The 25,752-nt window shown below is 43.0% G+C and overlaps 1 protein-coding gene across 1 annotated transcript in view; it reads left to right on the top strand.

The window, feature by feature from the left end:
* Gsap (gamma-secretase activating protein) overlaps window positions 1–25,752 on the top strand; it is a 99,987-nt gene that overhangs the window by 46,169 nt on the left and 28,066 nt on the right. Inside the window, exons 13-19 of the mRNA XM_021162344.2 lie at window positions 3,406–3,483; window positions 7,517–7,594; window positions 11,539–11,631; window positions 11,737–11,954; window positions 14,148–14,217; window positions 14,736–14,818; window positions 18,611–18,664. Of these exons, the coding sequence (XP_021018003.1) occupies window positions 3,406–3,483; window positions 7,517–7,594; window positions 11,539–11,631; window positions 11,737–11,954; window positions 14,148–14,217; window positions 14,736–14,818; window positions 18,611–18,664 (674 nt within the window). The remainder of the gene's footprint in view (window positions 1–3,405; window positions 3,484–7,516; window positions 7,595–11,538; window positions 11,632–11,736; window positions 11,955–14,147; window positions 14,218–14,735; window positions 14,819–18,610; window positions 18,665–25,752) is intronic.

The following is a 25,752-nucleotide window of genomic DNA, read 5'->3' on the forward strand; positions in this document are numbered from 1 at the left end:
TTCTCTGTGTAGCCCTGGCTGTCCTGGAACTCACTTTGTAGACCAGGCTGGACTCGAACTCAGAAATCCACCTGCCTCTGAGCCCGGCCATGTGTCATTTCTTGTGTGAAATTAGCCCCTTGCAAATGGGAGAAGTTCTGTGGTCTGGAGTTGCAGATAATTTTGCTTGGCTGGGCTGTTCTGCTGTTTACTGTTTGGGGAGAATGGCGCCATGATTTTTCTGTTTGGGGGAGCTTTCTGGACCAATCTTCCCTTTCTAGTTTCCCCATTATGGCCTTCTGCTGAGATCTACTTCTGAGACTGGGGAGATGGCTCAGTGGTTAAAATCACTGACTGCTTTTCCAGAGGTCCTGAGTTTAAATCCCAGCAACCACATGGTGGCTCACAACCATCTGTAATGAGATCTGATGACCTCTTCTGGTGTGTCTGAAGACAGCTACAGTGTGCTTACATATAATAATCAATCAATCAATCTTTGGACGGAAGTGCATAGGGCCAGAGCGAGAAGGAGAAAAATAAAAGATGGGAGAGCAGTCCAGAGTTGCCTCACTCAGACCTGGTTCTGGGATAGTGTAGGTCTGGGCCGTGAAACCAGGATGCATGGCTTGAGAAAGAAAGGCAAATAGATTGAGAGCTCATATACCTGTAACTTCTCCCTTCCTGTTAGGGGCATCGATGTGATTGGCAGCTGTTCATCATTACCCAGCCCCCACTCCCAAGCTGTACAGTTACTGACTTCCTCTAGGCTTCTTTGTCCTGAACATCACTCTCGGAAGTGAAGCTGGGTGCGGTTCAAAGAATGAAAAGGCTAAAATCTGAAGATGGGTGGACAAAGCGCTAGGGTTCTTATCAGGGCCACCTGTGAATCACCTAAGATTATGAATTATACAGACATTTCTAGTAAATCTATGGCCATAGGAAGGCCAGTCAGACTTCATCACTTAAAAGAAACTGTTCTCATTGCTTCCATCTCTGATGGTCAGCCCTGAGTATGGCTGGGAGTTGAGGTTAAATTATCTCAGGAGATCTAAGTTAGCTGCCTTTCTTTCTGTGCATCACCTGTTGAGGGGCAGAGGCAGAGATGAAGGAAGGGGACTGAATCCCCTTGTTCCTGCTCGCACGATGGCAAGTTCTCAGAATCAGGCCAGTGCTGGAACATTTGATGGTGCCTTTTAATAATTGTTTCAATGAGATAATTTCCCTTGGAAAACTTGTCTGTAATAATTTTCATTGTCTAACTGGTTCTCAAAGGCTAGCCAGTGTGGAGAAGTTATCTTCATCAGTGATGAATATTTACTAAGTCTCTGGATATTACATTAAGAATGTATTTTGTTTCTTCAAACGGTGACTTCCTCCCACTTATAAATAGCAGCCAAACGATTCTGGTGCAGTAATAATAGCTGCTAACATTTAGATCCAGATATAAGTATTTTTGCCAGGGATTTATATGGATTTTGGGTTCTCATAGAAGAGCCTTATAAGTGGTTTCTATATTTTCTTATTTTTATTTTCATTAATTGTTTAATAATTCCATACACTTCAATCAGCCATCATCCTCTAACCCCTCTCTAGCCCACTACCCAACTCTTCTCTTTCTGTCTCTTAAACGCAGCAGGTCCAGTTTCTGTTGTCAAACTACCCTTGGATATGGAACCTGGCCTAGAGTGTGGTTGGTAAACCAGGTATCACTCTGTAAAGGAAAAGTAGCTTGACCTCTCTTAGGAGCTATTAAACGCCAACAGCTTCTCAGCTGGGTGGAACTCCGAGGTACTCCTTCCTCTTCATACTGGATCTTGTCCGGTTTGAGCTACAGGTCTTGTGCATCTTGTGCAGTCATGAGAGTTAATATGTACTCCGAGGTACTCCTTCCCCTTCATACTGGATCTTGTCGGGTTTGAGCTACAAGTCTTGTGCGGTCATGAGAGTTAATATGGCGTCTTGTGCGGTCATGAGAGTTAATATGGCGTCTTGTGCAGTCATGAGAGTTAATATGGCATCTTGTGCGGTCATGAGAGTTAATATGTATAGCTGCCTTGTTGGGTTCAGGAGAAACAGTTTCCTCGAAATCATCCACCATCTCTGCCTCTTATGATCTCGCATCTTCTGCAAAGAGCCTGGAACCTTGTGTGGAGGAGTGTGATATAGATCTCCCACTTAGGTCTGAACAGTCTACAGTCTCTTAGTTGCCATAAACTAGCTAGTTGTAGGTCTGGGTGGCAATTTCTATCTTTTTAAAAAATATTTATTTTTTATTAGATATTTTCTTTATTTACATTTCAAATGTTATCCCCTTTCTTGGTTTCCCCTCTAAAACCCCACTATCCCCTTCCCCTACCTCCTGCTCACCAACCCACCTACTCCCACTTCCTGGCATTCCCCTACACTGGGGCATCGAGCCTTCACGGGACCAAGGGCCTTTCCTCCCATTGATGACTGACAAGGCCATCCTCTGCTACATATGCAGCTGGATGTATTTTTTAAATGTACATATGAGGAAACAGAGGCTTAGAGAATTAACAGCAAAGGCAAAGAGCTTCATAAACCAAGAGCTTTGGAGACAGAGGGACAAAGATGGACACAAAGCCAGCCTGCTGTGTTGAGTGAATTCCAGGCCAAGCCAGGGCTTCACTGCAAAACTCTAACAAAACAAAGCAAACCTGCCTCAGGGATGCTCAGCCAGGAAAGCCTATTTCAGAGTCTGAAAGAGTCTAAAATGTGAAGTGTTTGTTCTTCAGGCAATTTTGATGAGGGATGCTCAACATGGAGCAGATTAAGTATAACATCTTCATTTGTCGGCAACTGACATTAGCCACAGATACTGCAGGGAGGGAATACAGAGTTTTATATACTGAGAAAGAAGGGGAGGCCATGCTAAGTGGTCCCCTTTGACATGGGCCAACACTGTCAGGGCCCCAGCTTTAATGAGCTTAGCCTCACATACTGTATTGACTCTCTTTGCTCATAGGAAAGGTCCATGGTTCACGTTTCATTGTTGCTTAGGTAATATTGGACGTTTTCTTTAGAGATAACACAATTTGGATATCTGGGGTCCAGAGCTATGTGAGATGCCTTTTGGGGGACAGCTAGATAAGACGGCAGTGTGTGCACATTCACCAGAACTTCTTCATGGTGGTGGGACCTTTGCTAGACTACTGCAGCTTCTTCCCATATATCTGATCATTTCCTACTCTTCATCTCCTGCCAAGGTGTACTGCCTCTAACTGTGGATGCTAAATGCTGACCTGAAATTTCATAGCAGCTTGATAATATCCCTTTGTAAAATTAGGAATAATCTATAAAGTAAGATGAAGAAGGACCTCTAAAGGGATAGAAGTAGGTGAATAATGGCTCAGGAAATTTAGGATGCAGACTATTTAAATACTGTCAAATACCTTCTTTTCCCAGGGAGTTTGTGTATGTGTTACAGCCCAAAGTCGGACTCACAGGAAGAAATCACATATTCAGTGTTCTACCTCCATAAAGGTAATGTTCTATGTATTCTCCTTTACGTCTACATTTTACTTTTTCCAAATAGTAACAAATGAAGCTGTAAAGAACTTAACATTTAGCAAACAATGCTATCACCATTTTATGGTTAACTGTATAGATATGTTTTATGAAGAAATTCATTAATGATAAATAGTAAAATAGATAATTTCTATATGTTTTTATGCCAGGCTCTCATTTGTTCTAGACTATAGACCATTTCTAATGAATGTATTTACCAAAGTGTGTTGGTTTGCCATTTAGTTATAACTAGTTGGAACATTATCTATAGCTTTAATTCACATGCTTACTTACATAGGGGTTTAGTTAAAAGCCTTCTATGCTCTCAGATATAATATTCTGTCACTCCAGGATATGCTATGTGGTCAGACTAAGATATTGATTTCACATGTCTGTGGCCTGTGATGCTGATATGCCACACGCTGGGGAGACCCTCGCTCAAGTCCTGGGATGAGCCGACGCCCCAATAACTCGAGAGAAACCATTCTTGATGCAATATCGCATGAGGTTTATTCGGAAATCAGCATGCTGAGGCCAAGCTTGTAACCCACACAGGGGCAGAGGAGATCAACCCCCAGCAGTTGCAGTCGAGGGTTTTTAAAGAATAAACCACAAAGTGAGGGGAGGATAAGACCACAAAGAATGGGGAAGCTGAATAAACATCGTAAGAATGGTGATGGTGAATTACAACTCATCTCTCATGGAAAGGTTATAGGCTATCTTTGGCAAACATTCTCGGTCCCTAAAAATGGGGAAGTTGAGTAAAAATGGGGATAGTAAATTACAGCTCATCTCTCACGCTGAAGGCAGAAAGAACAAAGAACTCCATGCTGGGCTTCGTTTCTAAGGGTCTAAGAAACACATTATGTTGGGGTCTTACAGGGTGAGCTGCCAGCCCCTGCCACTTCTGCAGTCCTGCATGGCCTGCAATGGTTTTAGTCTGAACCACGCTAAGGAGGATTTTTGTATGTTTGTTTAATTCCTCAAAATTTATAATTGTGCCAGACTGGTATACACCTTTGATTTCAGCACTTAGGAGGCAGAGTCAGGAGGATCTCTGTGAATTCCAGGCCACTCTGGTCTACAGAACAAGTTCCTGGCTAGCCAGGCCTGTTATAGAGAGACCCTTTCTAAAAAATTATTTTTATATTTGTAGAGTATATGTTGTGAGTGTGGTTGAAACTTTTTTAAAAATGGAATTTCTGTCCCAGGACTCATTTATTTTTTGTCTTCTGAGACAAGCTACATAAAAGTTTAGAATCCTTCAGTCTGATGTTACCAGGGTGATAGAGATGCAGCCAGAAAAGTTTAAGAATTTTTTAGTGCAATAACTAAAGGTACCTTCAGAACTAGATGCAGAGCTATTCTTAAGTACTGTAAGCTTGTGTAAGACACTTTTATGTGTTTCTAATAATTAACTGACCAAGCCAGCTCAGTCAGTCAACAGGTTCTCCAGCACAGGAGTGAGGATTAAAAAGAAAAAAGACAATTAGACAACATTGTAGCATGACCCCAGCCAGTACTGAGTCTGTGGCAAGGTTTTTTTTTTTTTTTCCCAGTCTGCTTTTTTTTTTTTTAAAGATTTATTTATTATTATATGTGAGTACACTGTAGCTGACCTCAGACACACCAGAAGAGGGCATCAAATCTCATTATGGGTGGTTGTGAGCCACCATGTGGTTGCTGGGATTTGAACTCAGGACCATCAGAAGAGCAGCGAGTGCTCTTACCCACTGAGCCATCTCACCAGCCCCCCAGTCTCCTTTTATACTACTTTAAGTACTTGCAAAATGATAATATCAGTCGTGGGTCAAGGAACCCGCAAGGCAACAAACAAAATTACCTTTCTAGGGGCTAGCCAGGATTACCAAGACAAAAGGAATGCCACACAGCCTTCACTGGGGCTGCTCTGATCTTTGCATTAACTCAAATGTAAATGTTCTTTATCTGGGCCTATTTCCTGAGGCCTGGCCCAAAGTTAGATTTGCCTTGAGCTTACTTCTTTTGTCCTGGCTCGGATGTCATATTCCTGCCAAGTGTCTAGAAGCAAGCAAGTAGCCCAAAAAGCTCTCTACAATTAACAATGAGTCCAGTCAGCCATAGATGGGGTTAGAAGAATAGAGTAAAGTCGGACCCAGTTGCACAGACAACTCACTCCCCTATCTAGCTAAAGGTGGGGGTGTGAGCTGGAGACATCTTAGAGGGTTGGCAAAACTATCATGTGTAGAAATGAACCCTGTAACCCCTCTATCTTAGATCATTGAGTAGACCCCACTGAACCCTACCCTCTCTACACAATCCATCCCTGTGGTCTGGGTTTCTGCCTGAGCTGAAACATCTGCTCTACTGTGACTGTCCTCAGTTACAGTAGACACTCCACCTTAGTGGCTTTTGGAGAGTGAAGGCAAGCCTTAGCTTACCAGGGACCCCGTGAGAGAACCTTGCAGAGCCGGAATCAATGCAAAAAGCAAGAGGAATTTATTGTTCCAGTGCACTGGAGTCATCCCAGACCCGAAGAAGAGGCCTGTTCAGCAGAGAGTTTTTAAATGGTTTCCAGGGGTAGAATAGAGCATCAGCAACTAGGCACAATGTGATTAGTGGAACAATGTGCCCTTTAAACTGATTGGTCTTCAGGGAATGAGGTAGTAGAGGCTTACTCAGCCTCTCCCTTCCTGCCTACTCTCTCTGACCTCTCTTCCAGGAGGGGAGGGGTCTAGTGGAATTTTGGAAAATTCCAAAGCTCTGAGCTGACTTCTTCATCTCCCCCTCATCTTTTTTTTTTTTTTTGTGCAACCTTCAATCTTGAAGCTATTGCTGGTATTCTGATAGCCCATACTCCTGTTCCTTTATATCTACTTCTTTGTATCTCCTGCTTTAAGATCATTAGCTGTACTGTACCTTTGCACTTCTTAACAAAAGCAACCAAGCAGTTCAAAATGTAGGGGCCAAAAGTCAACAATAGTAGAAGAATTAGGGGTCTTAACAAGGTGGATATGAGGGTGGTTAACCAGGGGGAGGAGTTAAACCAAGACTCAAACCAGCCCTGACTCTGTTTTCTCTCTTTCTTTTGCTTGGCTAGCCCTTCTCTCACCTTGGCCATTGACTCTTTAACAACCCTGGAATGGTCTATATAAAAACAACACTCCTCAGCTAAGGCAGCACATAGCCCTCCTATTCTGTGGCACTACTTCTGACAATGACGTCAGTGATTCTTGAAGGTGACTGAGGGAAGTTTCTATTTTCTCTACATCTAAGTCAATGGCTACCCTCAGATTGTCATAATTTTCCCCTTGTAAGATCAAAGTGGAGGTCCTGGTGGCTGCCCTGGCCGCCCTCAATCTCAACAGAAGAGAGACAGTGAGTGCTGTAACAGGTTTGGTGGATGGGCACATAGGATAGGGGAAGGAACCAGAATCCAAAGGTACCACTAGGCAGTCATGATCAAGGTTGAGTGACCTTGAGCCTGAGAAGATTGTCCTCCTTCTGTACCATCCAGCATGGATCTCTGGGGTGTGGGGTGTCTGCATGTTTCACATGGGAAGCTTGCACTCAGGACGCAATACCATTCACCTTGAGGACTGTGGCTGTTCTTCCCTTAGTCTTTTGCCCTGTTTACTCTTGCCTGCATAAGCATTTACTTGCTGGCATACCTTACACTTTTTTACTATCTTTCTGGCCCAGAACATGTGTGTGTCTGTGTGTCACAATTTGATTGGTAGAACAGTGCACCCTTTAAATTGATTAGTCTTTAGGGAATGAGGTAGTAGGGTCTTACTCAGTCCCTCCCTTCTGGCTTATGTGCTCTCTGACCTGTCTCTTCCAGGAGGGGAGGGGTTCAGTGGAATTTTGGGAAATCCAAAGCTCTGAGCTGACCTCTTCAAAGGAACCATAAACTCGAGAAGCCAGCAGGCACTTGCCCTATCTGTGAGACTGTTATAAACCATGAGGTCAGTCTGAGCCATTCATTTCTGAGCATAATTTTCTCTGGCTTCACACTCTTCGTTCACAGGATACAGAAAGACCTTCACTGCAGCTCCTGGAAGTGCTGACTCACAGGTCACAGACGGCATCACTTTCCTCAACCTTGGTGGGTATTCTGGTTTGCTCTTCTGTTGCTGTGGCAAACACACTTCCAAAAGCACAGTGGTTATGACGACGGACCTCTCTCTACTCTGTGCTTTCAATGTCCGCTTTGTTCAGTGGTCACCTATTTGCCTAGGGGATACACCTCCCACAGTGGACTGGGCTCTCCTATATCAATTATTAATCAAGAAACTGCCCCTTGCCTACAGGCCATTCTGATCTAGGCAATTCTTTAGTTGAATTAGATCCCCCTTCCCAAGTGGTTCTAGTTTGTGTCAAGTGGGCGGACCTTTCTTTACTCTGTCCTTTCAATGTCTGCTCTGTTCAGTGGCCACCCTCTGCTCTATGACTCCACTTTTTCATACCTCTGAGATACATACAACTTGTGGTAACAGTCAGTGACCCTTTTAAGTCTGAGGGAAGAAGGTTTTCTCGGTCACACACCCGTCTCATTCAGCTATTGGAGTTACAGTGTGTCTTCCCTTTTTTAGAGATGCTGAGCTGTGAGCTTTCCTATATCTTTGGGAACACTCCATAAAACACCATTTCTTAATATACAAATGACCATGAATAAGATGTCCCCTAAGAACCTGTGAGAAATCGTATGTCGTGTTTTCCCTGGATTCTAGAAGGAGGATGCCCATTAGAGAGTTGTCTGTTTGCTCCTGCTAACTGTAAAAGTGATTTATGGACCAGCTTAAGTGAATTGTTTTCTCTAAGTAAATATAGTGAAAGGAACCTTAGTATCAGGGATGAGCAGATCACAGATTCTGTAAATTAAGACCGTGCAGAAAGGGTTTCCTGAATCTTCGCATGAAAGAAGCTTTCTCTGCTATGTGGAAGGTGGGGCATGAAGCAGAAGGTGTGAGTGACAGCAGCTCGAGGACCTGCTCACATAAGAGGGACTCAGGATTTAACGAAGGAAAGCTTTGGGTTTATGGCACACGATTCTTTAATGTGTTTTCCCATCACTGCTTGCTAGTCCATCTGCTTCTGTGGCAAAGGTCTGGCAAACTGGGGCTGAGGAAACTGGGAGATGGAAAAACTAAAGATAAGCCCTCCAAGTTAAATGATACTGTTGGTGAGATTAAGCATCTTTTGCTAAGTGCATGGCACACGTGACATGGTCTTGGACCTGTGGGAAATGGCCTTGGAGAGTCTGGCTCTATTGCTTCCCGAGATGGGGGTGTGGGTGGGGGGTGTTGGGGGGGGGAGGAGAATGGCTCCCAAGTCTGTGCCCATCTCAGCAGTGATTGGGAGCCTGTCTACTTACTGTGCCTTTCCTTTTCTCCTCCTGGGAACAGCATGACTCAGTCCAGAGCTTGTAAAAACAGCCTGTCTCACACGCTGCCTTCCCTTCTTGAGCATGATTTAGTAACAGCTATAAAGCTGTATCCAAGACTTAAACTGTTCTTGAGGGAATCTTTATGATAAAAGTTACTTTTTTGAGAAGTATGTTTTGCCCCTCCCCCAATGGCTTATAACTTCCATTTATTATTACCCTGCTGAAAAGGGTTTGCATTGATTTAAATACAGAGACTTAAATTTAGCATTGCTTTTCCTGGGGAAACACAGACATCCCCATTCACTCCAGTTAGGGCAAGAGCACACCAAAGAAATCATTCCATATTGTAAACCAGTATGTTTATTGAGATTTCCTGTAGGAGCATGGGTGAGCCTCTGCCCTTCCCTCCCTGAGGGATGCTTTGGTATGGAGGAGGAAATAGTCACACAACAGCATCTACATATGTCAGGCATATCCATAAATAAAAACCACCATTTAATAAATAATGTATGGTATATGTTTTACTTTTTAATCTTCACAACTGTTTTGCCTGGGAATGAAGCTGAGGTTGAGAAAGGTTTAAGTTTATGGCCAGGTTCCTTCCAGTGTCTCTCTTAAGAGACACTCTATCATTTTCCACCTCTGTGTAACAGATGGCCACAAAGGCAGGGCTTAGAGTAGCACAAGCGTTCTGATCCCAGGTTGGAGTTCAGAAATCAGAGGGGGGAGGGCTGCTGAAAAACTAAAATGAAGTGTGGTCAGGACCAGTTCCTTCTGCAGCATCTGAGGAAGAACTCCTTCCTGTCTCCTCTGGCCTCTAGAGACTAGTCTTATCACTCAGGTTGCTTTGTCACTGTGTGGTCACCTTCTGCAGGCCAGTTCCTCTCTCCCCTCCTCTTAGTAACACTGTAACACTCAGCCACACTCAATCTACCCACCTGGATGATTCATTGCTCATTGCAAGGTTCTAATCATACTTGCAACAGTTTCTCTTCATGAAAAGTTAATCTAGGGCAGGCCAGATGGCTCAGTGGGGCTGTGGGTCACAAGTTTGAACCATGTTCAGTCCCAGGGTAGAAAATTCATATAAGTTGTTCTCAACATGCATCACACACACACACACACACACACACACACACGTAAATAAATGTTGTAGAACCTTTTCTAAGTTGACAGAGTCACAGGCTTGAGGTCAGTGCATGAGTAAGGACTTTTACTGACCCTGACACAGGTAATTACTGATGTTTTAGATGGAGCACTAATTTCTATTATGACATTAACCTGCACACTGTGGGATAGAAAACCCTGGAGTTCACTAAACAAATGTTTGTAGGAATCTCCCGCCCTATCCCAATGATGTGTCACCCCATACTACCTTACTTTATTCTCAAATGTTCTCATCCTGAGACATAGCACTACCACAACACGCTGATTAAATAGTCATGCTAGGAGTTAACATAAACCATTGGTGTCTTAGTTAGGGCTTTACTGCTGTAAACAGACACCATAACCAAGGCAAGTCTTATAAAGGACAACATTTAACTGGGGCTGGCTTATAGGTTCAGAGGTTCAGTTTATTATCATCCAGGCAGGCATGGTGCAGGTGGAGCTGAGAGCTCAACATCTTCATCTGAAGGTTGCTAGTGGAAGACTAATTTTCAGGCAGCTAAGGTGAGGGTCTGAAGCCCATGCCCACAGTGACACACCTACTCCAACAAGACCACACTTCCTAACAGTGCCACTCCCTGGGCCAGACATATACAAACCATCAACTGGATACCCATATCTTTCTAGTAGGGCCATCTAAATAATTTCTTTCATTTTCTATGGTAGTATTGCCACAATGATAAGAGTTTGCAATTCTTTGCATTACATTCTTCAAAGTTATTTATTCCTGTCTTCTGAAAGGGCACATTGATTGGTTGGAGTTTTATATCCTCCCCTTTCCACGGGCACCTTCTATAGCAGTGATTAGCATGTGCCTTTTTAAGGAGAGGAGTCCAGCTAGTTCTTTTATGAAATTCACTACTCTGTTTTTCTGAGATCCTAGGAGTCTGTTATTATATTTTGTCTCAATTTGGGTACATATGTTCTGATTATGCAAATATCTATAGTGTAGAAATTGTGAAGGTGCCAACTCTAGGTGCTAGGGACACAAGAAAATCACCACCAACTGCACAATGTCAAGGCTCCCAGAGACACACTCTTGATAAATACTGCATTTCATAGCTTCCTCAAGCCATCAGAGAAACCCTGTCTCGAAAAACCAAAAAAAAGATGAAGAAAATTCCCATTACATGCTATCCCGGGCATATCACACTAAGGAGTCCTTCTTGTTGCTTGATTGTTTTATTCTAATTTCCTTCCAGATCACTTAGATTCACATAAAGCTACTGTTGACTCAGAAACAAAACTATAGGTATAAACAAGACAGCCATGTCTTAAGGGTACAGAGTGTGAGGCACACACAAAGCCAATCAGATCTGGCTTCTAAAGTGAAGATACCCTATGGGTCCTACTACGTGCTACTGGTAACAAACAAACAAACAAATGTGCTACTTTGTTCTATTCAGAGAAAAGCATGTTGTCCTGGGGTTTCTCTGCACCTGGATAAATTGTATCACGTGTGGATGGTGGATGACTCCAATCTCTCTTTACTGCAGGCTACTTTGTGGCTGTTTACTCCCCTGGCCATTTCCTTCATTTACTTAACATTCAGCATCCAGACTTGGTCTGCCACAGTCTGTTTCTGACAGGTAAGGTTGTAGCTTATGTCTCCAGGATGCTCTGCCTAGGATTGCTCTGACTGGGGTGAGGTCTTTTATTTGGTGATCTGCTCTTTCGCTTTTTCTGTTTGTTAGGAAATAACAAAATAGCTGCTGTGCTACCTCCAAGTCCTTTGCAGTCCCTGCCGGGGTCCCTGGTTCTGGACTGCTATTCTGGAAAGGTCTATAGAGCAACCCTTGACCAGTCATACTTGTTGCGGTTCCTATGGAACGCCCGTCTCGACTGTGAGAGAATGGCTGCACTGCACTGTATACTATCCTGTAGTCAAGACCCAGGTTTCCAGGAAGAACAGGTGAGAAGATTGCTCGAGTTTAAAAAACGGGCAACAGGCGACACTAAGTGCACTTACTTAGTGCTTCGAGATGATCAGAGGTTAGTTTTTGCTCTGTAACAGTGTCTTTGCTTGAGCAGTCTTCCTCGGTGCTTCCTCTTTGGTTGGCTCTGTGCCGGACCTCAGCTATGAAGGTGCATCCATTTGTCTTTTGACAGTTGTTCCCTGTACGCATCAATTCAGGCAACTTAGATCAGCTCTGGCTTAATACTATTAAATGGAGAAACCCCCAAAGAAGCAAATCTTAACATTTAAGTGGCATGCTCTTCTAAGTCGTGTGATGACAGCTGTGACATCCTGCTCCACCTGGCCTGGATTATGAATTGTCACTTTGTCCAGTGTATTCACATTGAATTTTCTACCTGTCTGTTCCTCATGTAGCAATTTCCTTGTTACTAGATCACTATCATAGTACTGTGCACTACACAGTAAGTTTGATGATATCTTGGATTATAGAATTAATTCCAGAGGCAGGCGGATTTCTGAGTTCGAGGCCAGCCAGGTGGTCTACAGAGTGAGTTCCAGGACAGCCAGGGCTATACAGAGAAACCCTGTCTCGAAAAACAACACAAAACAAAACAAAACAAAAACAAACAAACAAACAAAAGCAAAAAAATAATTCCTGTCCCAACCTTCTCAGAAGAAACAAACACCAAAGGTCTAAGATCTTGTGGCAAATATTTATTACATTTTAATGAGGTAGCTTACTTTGTATCGCACGCTGCCACTGTCATTTACTTTTTGAAGCTATTCTAAAGAGTCAGGAAAATCCTCTTATCAATCAGTGATGACTGGGGTTAGTAGTTGGATAGTTAGTTGAAAAAACACACTTTAAAAAATATACATTTATTTGTTTACCTTTAGTGTAGACCAAGGCCTGTTCTTTGTGAATGAGCTAAATAAACTTCAGCCATTCTTCTTCTATAAAACCAATACTCTCTGATTTCCTGTCCTCCCTGAAAGGTTTGTGCATGTGGATACATATTCACATGTGTCTTCATGGGTGTACATACATGTATGTGCATGTACATCTATGTGTATGTACGTAGAAGACCAGAAGTAACATTGGGTGTCTTCTTCAGGCATTATCCACATTAATTTTTGAGGGTTTCTTTAAACCTGGAGCTTGCTTTTCTGCTAGGTCGGCCAGTCCTCTTGCCTCTGCCCAGCATTGGGGTTATAGACATGTGCTGCACCCCCATTTTTATGTGGGTTCTAGGGATCATGCTTGCATGGAAGTCACCTCACCCACTGAGCCTTCTCCTTGGCCTCTAAACATTTTATTTCTAAGGAGATCAATAATGTAGAGAACAGTGTAGACTTGCCTTTACCCACTTTCTGTAGTTGTTTCTTCTACATCTAGTCATTTACTGTTTTAGTCTTGCCATGTCATAGAAATGTGATTTTTGAGACTTGCCACAATATACAACTTTTACTGATGCAATCTGTGTTGAACTTGTTTGTAGACATTTTGATTAAACTACCTATGTAAAAATAAGTACAACTGGCACAGTAGATTTAGAATAAAACATCCTGTTGAGAGTGAGCTATGGCTGGGCATGTCTCCCCTCAGTCATCAAGTAAAAGGTAAGGATGTCTTTCTTCCAGCAGTTGAATGGAGGGGTAGAACTTGTGTGAGAAGCTGCTGATATGATGGGTTATTTCTGTCAGCTGAGAGGGAAGCACAGAGGCACTCCTCGTGTAAGTGGTAAGATGGTGTTCATTTATAGGCTGCCCTGGACTTTAACTGCAGGCTGCTGTCTGTAAGCCCAGTGGATTTGCTGTGCATTGCTCCTGTGTCCAGTAGATCTCTTGATGGGTATTTTGTATAACACCACCCATTCTTGAAAAAAAAATGCATATTGGGTTGAGGAAGGTTCTTCTGAAGCCTACGCAAAGGGCTCTGTTAAAAGAACATCTGCAAATAACCTTCTTGACAGTACTATCACACTCAGCCAGGACTATAGTGGTTTCTTAGGCTGGAAGTAGGTATATTTTCAGGCCACTCCAAAATAAATGTAGAATTTTAAAACTTCATTCATTATATATTACATATTTATGCATATATTATACATTGCATATTTTTGTATTACTTTGGTGGGACATAGTACAGATTTAAAAGCCAACAGAGTTCTGTGGCCTTTCTCTTTAAAGATTATTCAGTGGATTTCGGAGCATGTCTCTGCTTGCCATTCATTTGACCTCATTCAAGAATTTCTAATTGGTAAGTGTTGCTGATGCTGCACCGCAAGCTGTATGTTCAAGCCTTCGCTTGAGGGAAATCAGGAAGTTGATAATGAGTGCTTCTGTCAAAATGCTGGTTGGGAGGTTTTGGGGTTTTGTTTTGTTTTTTTGTTTTTAACTTCATTGCAATCAGTGGCTAATGGGATTTCATTCTCTTGTGGATTTTGCAAGAAGTTGTGGTTTCCAGAGGCCAATGAGATAAAGATCAGATTTTGATTCTATAACCTTATTAACAAAAATTTCAGTAAAATGCATCTTTCTTAGCCTGGTTTTATGTTGGTTGGCTATGTATGACTGGCATCATGTCATCTGTGTGGAAGCAGAACCAAATGATTGAAAAAATGCTATTCTCATTGTAAAAGGAGGACCTGAACATTTTAAGCTGTAGATAAAATCATAATGGTTAACCTCCAGAGACATGAATGAGGTGGCGAGGACTCACGGTTTGCTGGATTTGGTTAAATCACTATGCCGACTTCTCTGTTTCTAATGTTTCAGCTTCCTCCTATTGGAGTGTGTATGCAGAGCTGGACGACGTGGGCATGCTCCTACAATACTCCTCTGTGCTGACTTGGAACCCAGTAAGTGACAAAGTCTCGGTGCTCACCACTGTGGGAAGGGGGAGATCATTCCTGTTATGGTAACCAGCTTTATAATTTCACTTCTGTTTTGACTGACAAGCAGCTGACGTGAAATTTCTTGTCAGATGGTATAAACAACCAGAAAACTCAAAATCTAATTGTTGTAAAATCTGGAGCATTTTAAAGGTTAATATGATGCCACCTATGAAAAATTTATCCTATGTGGTAAAATCCTATATACACACATGCATATACTCTGAAATGCATATGCAAAAGTATTGTTGTGTCAGTAAAAGTTGGATGCTTTGGGAACACTCAAACGCATATTTCTAAAGTGTGTGTGTGTTATGAAAGACATTTCATGTTTAGATTTCTCTTTTCTCACTAAAAGACCTCATGTATATGAAGGATTTCAAAATCTAAAATTTTTTAAAAGCCAAATCAGATTCACTTGTGCCACTAAGCCCCTTGGTCAAGGATGCTCTGTCTGCAGTAACTCTCTTCCATTGGCTAGAAGTATTTACATAAAGCAATAGGCTTGATGGGGAAGACACAGGGTGGCTGTCACTCTTTCTTCTGGCAGTCAGAACAGAACCTCAGTGATCATACTTTATAAAAGGACACTTTTGCTCCTTCATTCACCAGTTTCAAGTATTTAATAGGTTTTATGAATGAGGAATAACTAGACCACTGTGGTAATACTTGCTACAGTTTGACTTTTGGGACCCCTTTTCCTGTTTTTATAAAGATTTATAAAGAAAATTAGGCAACTCAAAAGCTTCAGGGCGAACCAAAGTCATGCTTCCTGTTGGTCTACACACCTTTACGGTAGGTGGAGATGTAGCAGAGTGCTGTTCTGTGAGAGGCGGCCTGCAGCGCCTGCCTCTTCCTCTTTCAGTTAGATGGTAGAGTAGTGTGCTTGGTCATGAAGCAGGAGGTATATTAAGAAGATATTTAGAGCAATACATTTAATTTAGACAACAGACATTGGGAAATACATACTAAATTGTGACTCTTTTCACTTTGTATTTTGCTTATGTCTCAATACAGTTGGTAGAGCCATATAAAGAGCATGCTTGTAATTCGGCACTCAGGAGATGCAGGCAGGAAGATCTTCAGGTGGAGGTTAGCCTGGGCTACATAGTAGTGAGACCCTGTCTAAAAAAGAAAGAAAGAAATATTCAAATGCATTTGATTTACTTAGATTTTTTTGTTTTCTTTTGTTTTGAGACATGGGCTCATATAACCCAGCCTGGCCTGCATCAATTGCCTGTGTAGCTGAGGATAATCTTAAATCCCTGATCCATCTGTCCCTCACTCCCAAGTGCTGGGATTGCAAGCCTGTACCGCCCGCCGTACACAGTTGTTTGACTAATTTCTAAATTTTTGATACTTACAATAGTAGTGATTTCCTGAAGGCCTTCTCTGCTTATTTTTTTGGATTATAGTTAATAGAATTCTTTGCTACGATGTAAAATTGCAGGGGAAAGACCGGGCTTCTCCTTTTTCTAGGCACCCACTTTGTCTTTCTTTTAGACAACTTAGGACTGTGTGGGCAGAGTGTGGTTCTGTGGCAGGAAGCCAGCAAGCTACACCATCGGGTCAGGAAATGCACACCTCAGCGCCCTCTGGGTGTTACCCACTGCTCTTCTGTCCTGTGACTGAGGTGTGGAGAGGCAGGGTTGGGAGCAGTGGTCCCTGGGCAGTGTTCTTACCTGGCTGCTGTGTGAGCCACCATGCAAATGGGCAGAGATTCATTTGTTTATTCCTCAAGGCTCTTTGGGGCCCAGGAGACTTTGTGGATATATACATAACGCACCAGGAAGTCCCACAAGAAAATGTAGAGAAACCCACAGTTATAACCTCCATACGGTAGACTTATCTTGGGTTTTACCGAGTGGCTTTAAATGTTCTTGTGGTTGGAATAAGTTCCCTTAAAAGGCTCTGTGCATTTATATTCGTCTTTAGCAATGATGCAAGTACTACCCTGTTCTAGTCGACAATCATTCCTAATACTTGCTACAACAGCAGGTAGCAAGTTCGCACATCCAGATGAAAAGATTGACTTTGGGACAAAGAATTTACTATTTAGCTCAGGCTAGCCTAGAACCCTCTCATTTGGACCACAGATGTCTTAGCGCCACACTTACCAGCAACTGAATTTTTAAAATAAAGACTATTGTAAAAAACTAAAACAACAACAAAAACAAATAAACACCAAAAAAACCCATACACTGAATTTAATTGAACCCATTTCAATGGCTTTCCATACTGTTAAATAAAATACTAGATAGTAGAGTATTCTTGCTCATAGCTAATTCTAAATTGTGCATTATAATTTTAGTTATTTTTAAAATGTTACTATTATACATTTGAAAATGCTACTTAGAACTTACATAAGTTACTTTTTTTGTTGTTGTTATAAAGAAAAAAAAACCCCACAAGAATTGGTTTAAGAGAGAAGGGGTATTTTCCCACTGGTTTTCCATCCAATCCTTTGAGGCAGAGAAAGCATGGTGGTGACATCTGGCCATACTGCACCCCAGCCAGAAGTTAGGGAGTGTTCAGTGCTTCGGCACCACTGGATTCCACGTCTGCTCAGTCAGTGCCCACAAGAAAGGGCGATGCCTGCATGTAGCACTGGTCTTCCCACCTCAATCCACCCAGTTAGTTTATGCCTCATAGACCTGTCAGAGATGTTCTAGACACTGCCAAGAGCAGAATCAATATTACCCACCTTTAATCTCAATACTGGAGAGGCAGAGGCAGGTGGATCTCTGTAAGTTAGAGGTTAGCCTGATCTACAGAGTGAATTCCAGGACACAGCCAGGGCTACACAGAGAAATCGTTTCAAAAAAAAGAAAAGAAAAAAAATAACGACCAAGAAAGAAAACAAAAAACAAAAACCTAAAACAAAACAAAACTCCAAATCCCCCCAAAACCAAAAACCAAAACTATTAGCCAAACAAACTAACAAAGCAAAAAACAAACAAAAAAACCAAACACAAAAAACAAAAAAAACCAAACAAAACCAGAATATTTAATTTTCCAAAGCAAGAGACACACTCTTCTATTATTTTTGTACTAGGAAGTTATTTAAAGTAGAGGTCATCACACAGGAAGTGTTGTAACCCCGAATTACTGATACTAGAGAGACTTCAGTGTTGTACAGTCTGCCTCTGCGTTCCCGCCAGAGGCTCCCATCCTCCTTTGCCCCCAGCGGCAAGCATGATATGCAGACAGCTGGTTTCTGTGCTGCATCCTCCTGCAGCAGCCCCTCCTCCTCCCCAGAACGTCACTGCCTCTGTGTCTCCAAAAACCAACACCCAACACTCCTCCTGATAACTCTCCAGGTGCCTGTCCTTGAGACCTTAGAGAAATAACAAGCTCAAGGGAGATCATGGAAAAAGTAGAAGGTAAATTGAGACAGTTACGACTGGCCATAAAATTAGTCCTTGAACAGACACCCATTAACCCCCCTCCCGCTTCAGTACTTTTCCACCCTCTACTCCCCTTTCCTGTGAATATTCACACTATTCCTATACTGTATATAAACCCAATGTTTTCTGGACTCAGGGTTGCTTGCCAGCATTCATGCAGTGAGTGCTAGGTGGGCGAAATGAGTTCGAACGTGAAAATAAGAGACTCTTTTGCGACTTCACAGCAGACTTCACAATTCTTGGGCTCGTCTGGGTTTCCTGTGAACTTAGGGCACAACAGAAGCTGGCTATCCTCTATCTATGCAGAAGGCCTGCGCATGGGTGTGATTGCATTTATGTTTTCCTGTCCTAGGAAATTCCCGGAATAAAGCTTGTGACAGAGGAACTCCCATTGCCTCTTATGAAGGTGAGTCCCGCTCAAAGAGGGTGAAGCACTCATGTTGAGAAGACCTCTGCTGCCCCATATATTACTGTGGTTTCAAAAGGTATTGCAGCCTGGCAGAGAAAGATGGGGCCTTGGGGGAGATCAGCTTGCCTGAGAGTCCTTCTGAAGAGCCTGAGTAATCAATCACTAATGTGATGTTATATAACACCTTAGGACTGTTTGAGAAGGGAGGGTTTTGAAGATATAGAATTGCCATGGATCATCCACCAATACTTGCCACAAAGCCTCTTACTGAAGGAGCTCTTGGAACATGTCTTTAGCAAGGCTGGAATTCATTGTTGCTTGATTTGTAGTCCTTCCTTCAAACACACACACACACACACACTTATACATACACACATATACACACATTCACACACATGTGAACATATACATATACACATACATGCATGCACATACACATATACACATATGCACCATACACACACATACACACATAGACATACACACACACACATACCCATACACACAGAGACACACATACCCTGTCCCCAAACACACACACACACACACACACACACACACACACACACACACACACAAAATTTCTACTTATAAAATCTTTAAGTAAACTGGACTGGGATTTCTTGTTTCTCTCAGAGCAGCTTCTCCATCCCTCAAAAGTGAGGTGGTGGCTTGCTGTATGGCCTGCCTCCAGCTCTTTCCTGTCACAAGGGGCTTTGTGTCTGTCTGCAATCTTCTGGTTTCAGGATGCAGAGGGAGGGTAGGAGTGGAGAGAGGTGAGTATAAAAGACTATGCTCCTAGTTAAAAGTGTGTGTGGGGGGGGGTTGTTAGCGCAGCTCCCTTCAGCTCCTTTGCTGGGTTTGGCATTGCTTCTAGTAATTACAGCCTGGCCTAGCCTGTGAAGTCTCAGTTTCTGGCATCAGCGGCCACTGCCCCTTGTGCTGAGACCTTTTATTTATGTTTCAGTCTTTTAGATCCTTGGCACTGCGCTGACAGTTGGGGAGGACCAGTTTTAAGGTCCCCGTCGTGTACTGAGGCAAGAGAGAACAGATGGAGGCTGACTTGGTGGCTCTTCTTTGGGTCCTAAGAGGCCTTTGAAAACAGACTGTCCAACTGTCCAGAAGCAAGTGTAGAGTCAGCAAACCCTCCTGATGCAGGAGGATGACAGGGAAGGTCACGCTTTATAGGCGGCGATAGGGACAATCACATGCTATATTATGCTAATGAACACTCCTTCTCACTAGTACTCCCCACAACCCACCTAGGGCTTCTTTTCTTTGTTCTGTTTTGATGCTGGGTTTGAACTTGGGTCCTTGACAGGCCCCTGATTTGCTGGGTTTCTGGCATCTATTGCCACCATGACTGGTCAGAAGAAAGTTAACCCACAGTTCTGTAGTGTCTGTCCACTTTCGTTGCCTCTGTCATAGCTATGCACATTTGATTTAGTACTTATGGTAATCTAGAAACTTTTGATGAAATGTAAATTTGTCAACACGTTTCGTGTTGTTACATGAAGTAATGAACTGTAATGATTCTCCTGAATTGCCATGTCATTTATTTGATCAATCTTCTGGTTTTGAGCAGAAGACACTATACAAACATTTTCTGGGAAAATAACTTGGTAGTAAGGTGGTTGCCTCACATATGTGAGATCATGGGTGGAATCCCTAGTAATACACTCTTTTCTTTTATCCAGTAAAGATAATATTTCATTTTTGTATATTCTTATACATATAGTTTTTCTATTGGTTTATCCCTCTAAGGTTCAAGGTTGAGTATGTCTTATGGTAAAACACTATGAAATTTTTTTATAGCTTTGATTTCTTCTTCTAAACTAATATTCAATAAAAGTTGTGGTAATCTACATGGTCAAAAAGATATAGGGGGCCGAAGAAATGACTCTGGGGTCAAGAGCACTGCTGCTCTTCCGAAGGACCCAGTTTTGTCCCCAGGCCCCATACCACGTGGCTCACAGTGACCTTTGACTCCGTTCCAGGGGATCCCACACCCTCTTCTGGCCTCCATTAGCACCCACATATGTGTGCCGTGCACACAGAGAGATGCACATACATATACATAAATCTAAAAACAAAAGGATTTAGGAGTTTATTGCAACCTTATCAAGATTGTGTGTTGTCATTTTAAAAGTAGAAGGGTAAGAAGAAAGTTCTTTTTGTCTTTTGTCCTAATTGGCTTACTTACTGACGACTTAGTAAGTGTCCTCTGACTACACCTCCTCTCTCCTGGCCAAGTCAAGGAAGGGAGGACAATGTGAGATGGAACAGCCCCTCCCGCTGTGACACATGCTCAGTCTAGGGTTGTAGTCCAGGTGTGTCCCCTCAGATTCAGATGCTGAAGTCCTGATCCCTGGTGTGATGGCTTTAGGAGGGGACAACTACAGCCTTATGATTTGTATTGGTCATTATTGTTTTTTAAAATAATGAAACCAAGCTCAATGCTTTCTACCTTATGATGTCACAAGGAAGACAGGACGGTGTCCCAATGTTCGTCATTTACAAGCCATTAGTTGATGGTGCCTCATAGGAACTGAGTGGACCATGACTTGGGGACATGTTGAGGCAAGCACACCTGCTCTTTTAAGAAAATCATCACCTAAAGGCAAAAAGCTTCCTCTCTTTGTAAATGGTTTACCAAATAATCTTAAAAATAATATAAAAAACATGTCTTGGGGAGGGAGCTAGAGAGATGGCTCAGAGGTTAAAAGCCTTGCTGTTTTTTTTTTTTTGAGGACCTGGGTTCAGTCCCAGTTCTTACATGGTGTTTCACAACTGTCTGTAACTCCAGTTCTAAGGATCTGCCACCATCTTCTGGTCTCTACAGGTAACAGGCATGCATGCGGAACACATACACCTATATACCTGCAGGCAAACATGCTGATACGTTTTAAAAAAAATTTTAAAAGCTCTATTTGTTTAAAAAAATTACCATACGGGACAAGGACGATGCTTTAAGGAAATGTTGTCAAGATTGACTTTCCTCAGGAGGGCTTTGATCCTTAGTAAACTATGGGCTGCCCAGGGGAAGCAGCAACTTGCGTAAAAGGCTAAAAATAGCTCCTAATTTTATAGTGAGAAGAGAAACCACGAAAACTATTTAACCACAGGAAACCAAAGAGGGAAACTATAGCTTACTCAAATATATGGGTAAAGAAGAGACTCTGCTTCGAGCAGAGGACTGGGCAGTTTTACCAAAGTTCTCTCTGTCTCTGTCTATGTCTCCCTTTCTCTGTCTCTCTCTTTTCCCTCTCTCCCTCCTCCCCCCACTTCCTCTGTCTCTCCTTCCTCAGCCTCCCAAGGGCTGAGATTCCAAGTGGGCACCACATGCCTGGCTCAAAATCAGACGTTGTTAATTTATTTAATCACGTGTTCAGCGATTACTGAGTACCTGACCTGGAGACTGGGAAGGCCAGGAAGGCGGGACTCCCTCCTGCTTAGGGCATGAGCTGTGACTCCTGCAGTCTTTCAGGTACAGGGCTACTGAGCAGCTGGGAAGACGTTGTCTGCCACTTCCTGAGCATCTGGGTGGAGGGTGCTGGCCACCTGGGCTGTTTACCCAGACTTTGCTTGTACTTCTTCATTCAACATGTTGGGAAGCTGCTTTAACTAGACAGGGCAAGAAGCACAAAAGGCACTAACTCCCCAGTGCGGACAGATACCATTGTTTGCTGGCAATCTGAAATACTGGCTTATCCACAATGTAACAGCTCCCTGCTCTCAGATTTAGAGTTCTTGCTCTGGGAAAAGGAAGCACTGTTCCAAGCTGGGTCTGGGGGTGGGGGTGGGGGTGGGGGTGGTGTTATGATTTTCTAAAGTTTGGATTGCCTATGTGTCCTGGGAGAGTGAGTTAGTTACCGTGAGAGTTCCATTAATGTCGTGAACATAATTTTATGATACCACGAAGCAGCATGATTTATCATTCATAGAGCCTCGGAGCAGTGAGCTAATTCCTGCCATTTTTGAAGAGGGTGGATAGCCAGACTCCCTACCTACTAGCTGTAAATCTGAGAACCAGACCCAGCTAGAAAATTATTTTTATTCCTTTCTTATCAGTTGCTCTGAGCTTCAAGAAAGCTAAATGTGAGGTAGACGGCCATAATTATAGATTACATTTAAAATCGTCCAGCCTATAAAAAAAAAAAAATCAGAATGGCTGATACAACTTCCTAGTTGGGTCAGGGAAGTGGACTTTTTGCCGGATCCTGGAGCAGGAGGAAGCTTAGTTATATCCTGAGACTTGAATAAGATAGCTGTGTGCTTACAGCTCTCTCAGCGTTCAGCCTCAGGAATTTCAGTTGTCTGCCACTTGTGGGGATGCTCCCACATAACACTCTTAGATGCTGCCTTTCGAACTTCTGTCCACAAAGACATTTGCTATTGCACTTTATATATGGTAGACATGACGCACACAATGCTGGGTTTCTCTGGAGAGCAAGCAGAAGTGGGTCCCAAGATTCGAGTCACTTAAGATCCTAGGAAGACTGACATGTTAGCCCTGCTCTTTGTCCTACACAGAGAGTAAAGGGGTCTCTCAGACTGGGCCTCCTCCCCAAGATGCTGATTAATCAACAGAGTGTCTTTGAGACACTCTGATGATGAGAGGCAGATGTTTATTGCTGGCAGTGACTTGCAGATGAGCCAGTACCACAGGCTCATTTTGTTCTGTTTCTGGATCAAATTGTAAAGGGGAAGGTTCCTTAATGTAGCTGGTCCTTTTGTGTAATTGATAGTTGTGATTGGTTGTGTGTGGTGACTGCTTTACAGCATCTTCAGAGACAAAGGGAGGTGATTTTTGAAGAAGAGATGGGAATAATTTTCTTCCTTCCAAAGTTAAAAAGTTGAAACTCCCCTTTGTGCAGGGGGAAAATGCTATCTGACCATTCCTCGAGTTTCTGATTGCTTCTTAAGCCAGACCCCCAAGGACTAGCTAAGCTTATTGATACTTTGTCCACAAAGATCTTTAGTATATTTTTAAAGGCTTATTTAATTCATGTGTATCTCTGTGTGCCTGTATGTTTGTATGTACAGTAGATGCCTGCAGGTGCCTGTAGAGACCCCTTGGATTCCTGGGGCTGGAGCAGTATCGAGTTGTCCCCTGTGGGGGCTGAACCCACGTGTTCTGTAAGACAAGCAAATTGCTGGGACATCTCTTTAGTCCTCATTTTCTGTATTTTTAAAAGAACACTGGGAGCTAGCCATGGTAGTGTGTACCTTGAATCCCAGCACTCAGGAGGCAGAACTCTGAGCTTGAGGTCAACCTGGTCAACAAAGTGAGTTTCAGGCTAGTCAGGGCTGCATAGAGAGAGTCTCAAAATAAACAAAAGGCTCCACTTTTCCAGTAGCTGGTGAGTGTGTCTTAAGAAGTGTGGCTCTCATTTTGCATTGTCCTTCATGGGGACAGTATTTGGAGCTCTCTCAACTCCCCTTTAGTCAAGTGTCAGTTGAGTGCCCTGGCCACATCCCAAACCACGAGCTGCGGTGCTGAGCTGGGCTGATTGGGTGGGGATGCACACATTCTACTCTCTTTTCCTTCTCCGTCAAAGGTGCAGCATCTAACATTTTTTAAAAAAGTAAAATAAAAATAAAATAAACCCTGCTTTTATTCTCTGAGCCAATGAGCACTTAGACTCTGGGGTTCCTCGCAGAATGGCATTCTCTAACTCGTCTCCTATCTCTACCGACTCACAAGTCTGCACACATAGTCTTTATCGGCCTTTGGTGTCGTGGGCTGCCTGCAGTCCCAGGACAGGCTCAGGCCATGTTTTCAACTGTGAGCCATGATCCACGAGGGTCAACCCAGGAACCTGAAAAACTCAAGAGGCTTCAGACCCCCCTGAAAACCCTTAACTCCAAGCAGATGGCATGGTTTCTAACGGCTGATGAGGCTGGCAAACACAAGCTGGGGGCCGCTGTCCAGTGCAGACAACAAAGGGCTATTCATCTTCTCTCTCAGCTCTCCAAGGCTAAGCCAAAGCCACGGTCTGCATTCTGGCCTTGCAGCTTTGTTCACTCACCAAGCCTCCCATTGAACATACTGTCTTCATCCTTCTTTCTGTTCTACTTCCCTGGGCTGTGTGTTTTTCAGTCTCCCAAACAGGCCTTTCGATCTGCAGTCATCTCTGAATGTGGGCAGATTAAACATTGTGTTGCCAATCGTCTGCTGAGGTGTTTGCCAGCAGTAAGAGAACATGGAGGTTATAACAGATCAGCAGACTCCAGAAATCCTCTCCGCTCAAATGGGAAAGGTCATGGGATCTTTGATTAACACTATTTCTTACTAAGTTTTAATTTTTGTTTTGTTTAAAATACAGCTCTGTCTTCTGCTGTGTGACTTTTCTTGGATAGATATGGGCAAATGTCTGCTCATTTCAGATGGGGCATCTAAAGAAATAATTCTACCTAAGTATAGCTTGGTGAACCAATGTGCTTATTGGACCACCTATAAGCACTTGGGTGAGAAGTCATTTACTGGTGCATGGGTAATTCCCCAGGCAGCTGTGTCAATGGGGCTTCCTGGATGAGTCTTTTCTTTCTCAGCAACTGCTTAATTATGCATAATTATAATTAATTACACAACCCGGGAAGAGCTTCCCTCAGCCTTGCGTGGTCTAGTACAAGGTATATAATCAATGCCCCCAGGAATATTCTGTGCCCGTGCACTCTATCTCACCTGGGCATGCTAGTGCCTGCCTTTGAGGGTGCTCATGGGCCTGCTCACAACTTTTTCTGTTATTCTTGGTTGACTCAAGACTATGATAAAAAAACAGCTTTAAAATTGCATTCATTCATTCATTCATTCATTCATTCATATATGCGAGTTTGTCTGTGTGGGTGTGCAGGTACACAAGGGCTTGTGGGAGTTGATCTTCTCTCTCCACCCTGTGTGTCTCTGAGATATAACTCAGGTCAGCAGGCTAACCTACTGAGCCATCTTACTGCCCTCCCCCAAGTGTTTTTAAATAAAGAGAAAGATTTTTAAAAAAAGAAGGAGGAGGAGGAGGAAGTGGAGGAGGAGGAGGAGGAGGAGGAGGAGGAGAAGAAGAAGAAGAGGAAGAAGAAGAAAGAAA

This window comes from Mus caroli, chromosome 5 (genome assembly GCF_900094665.2).
Source record: "Mus caroli chromosome 5, CAROLI_EIJ_v1.1, whole genome shotgun sequence".
Classification (NCBI taxonomy): domain Eukaryota; kingdom Metazoa; phylum Chordata; class Mammalia; order Rodentia; family Muridae; genus Mus; species Mus caroli.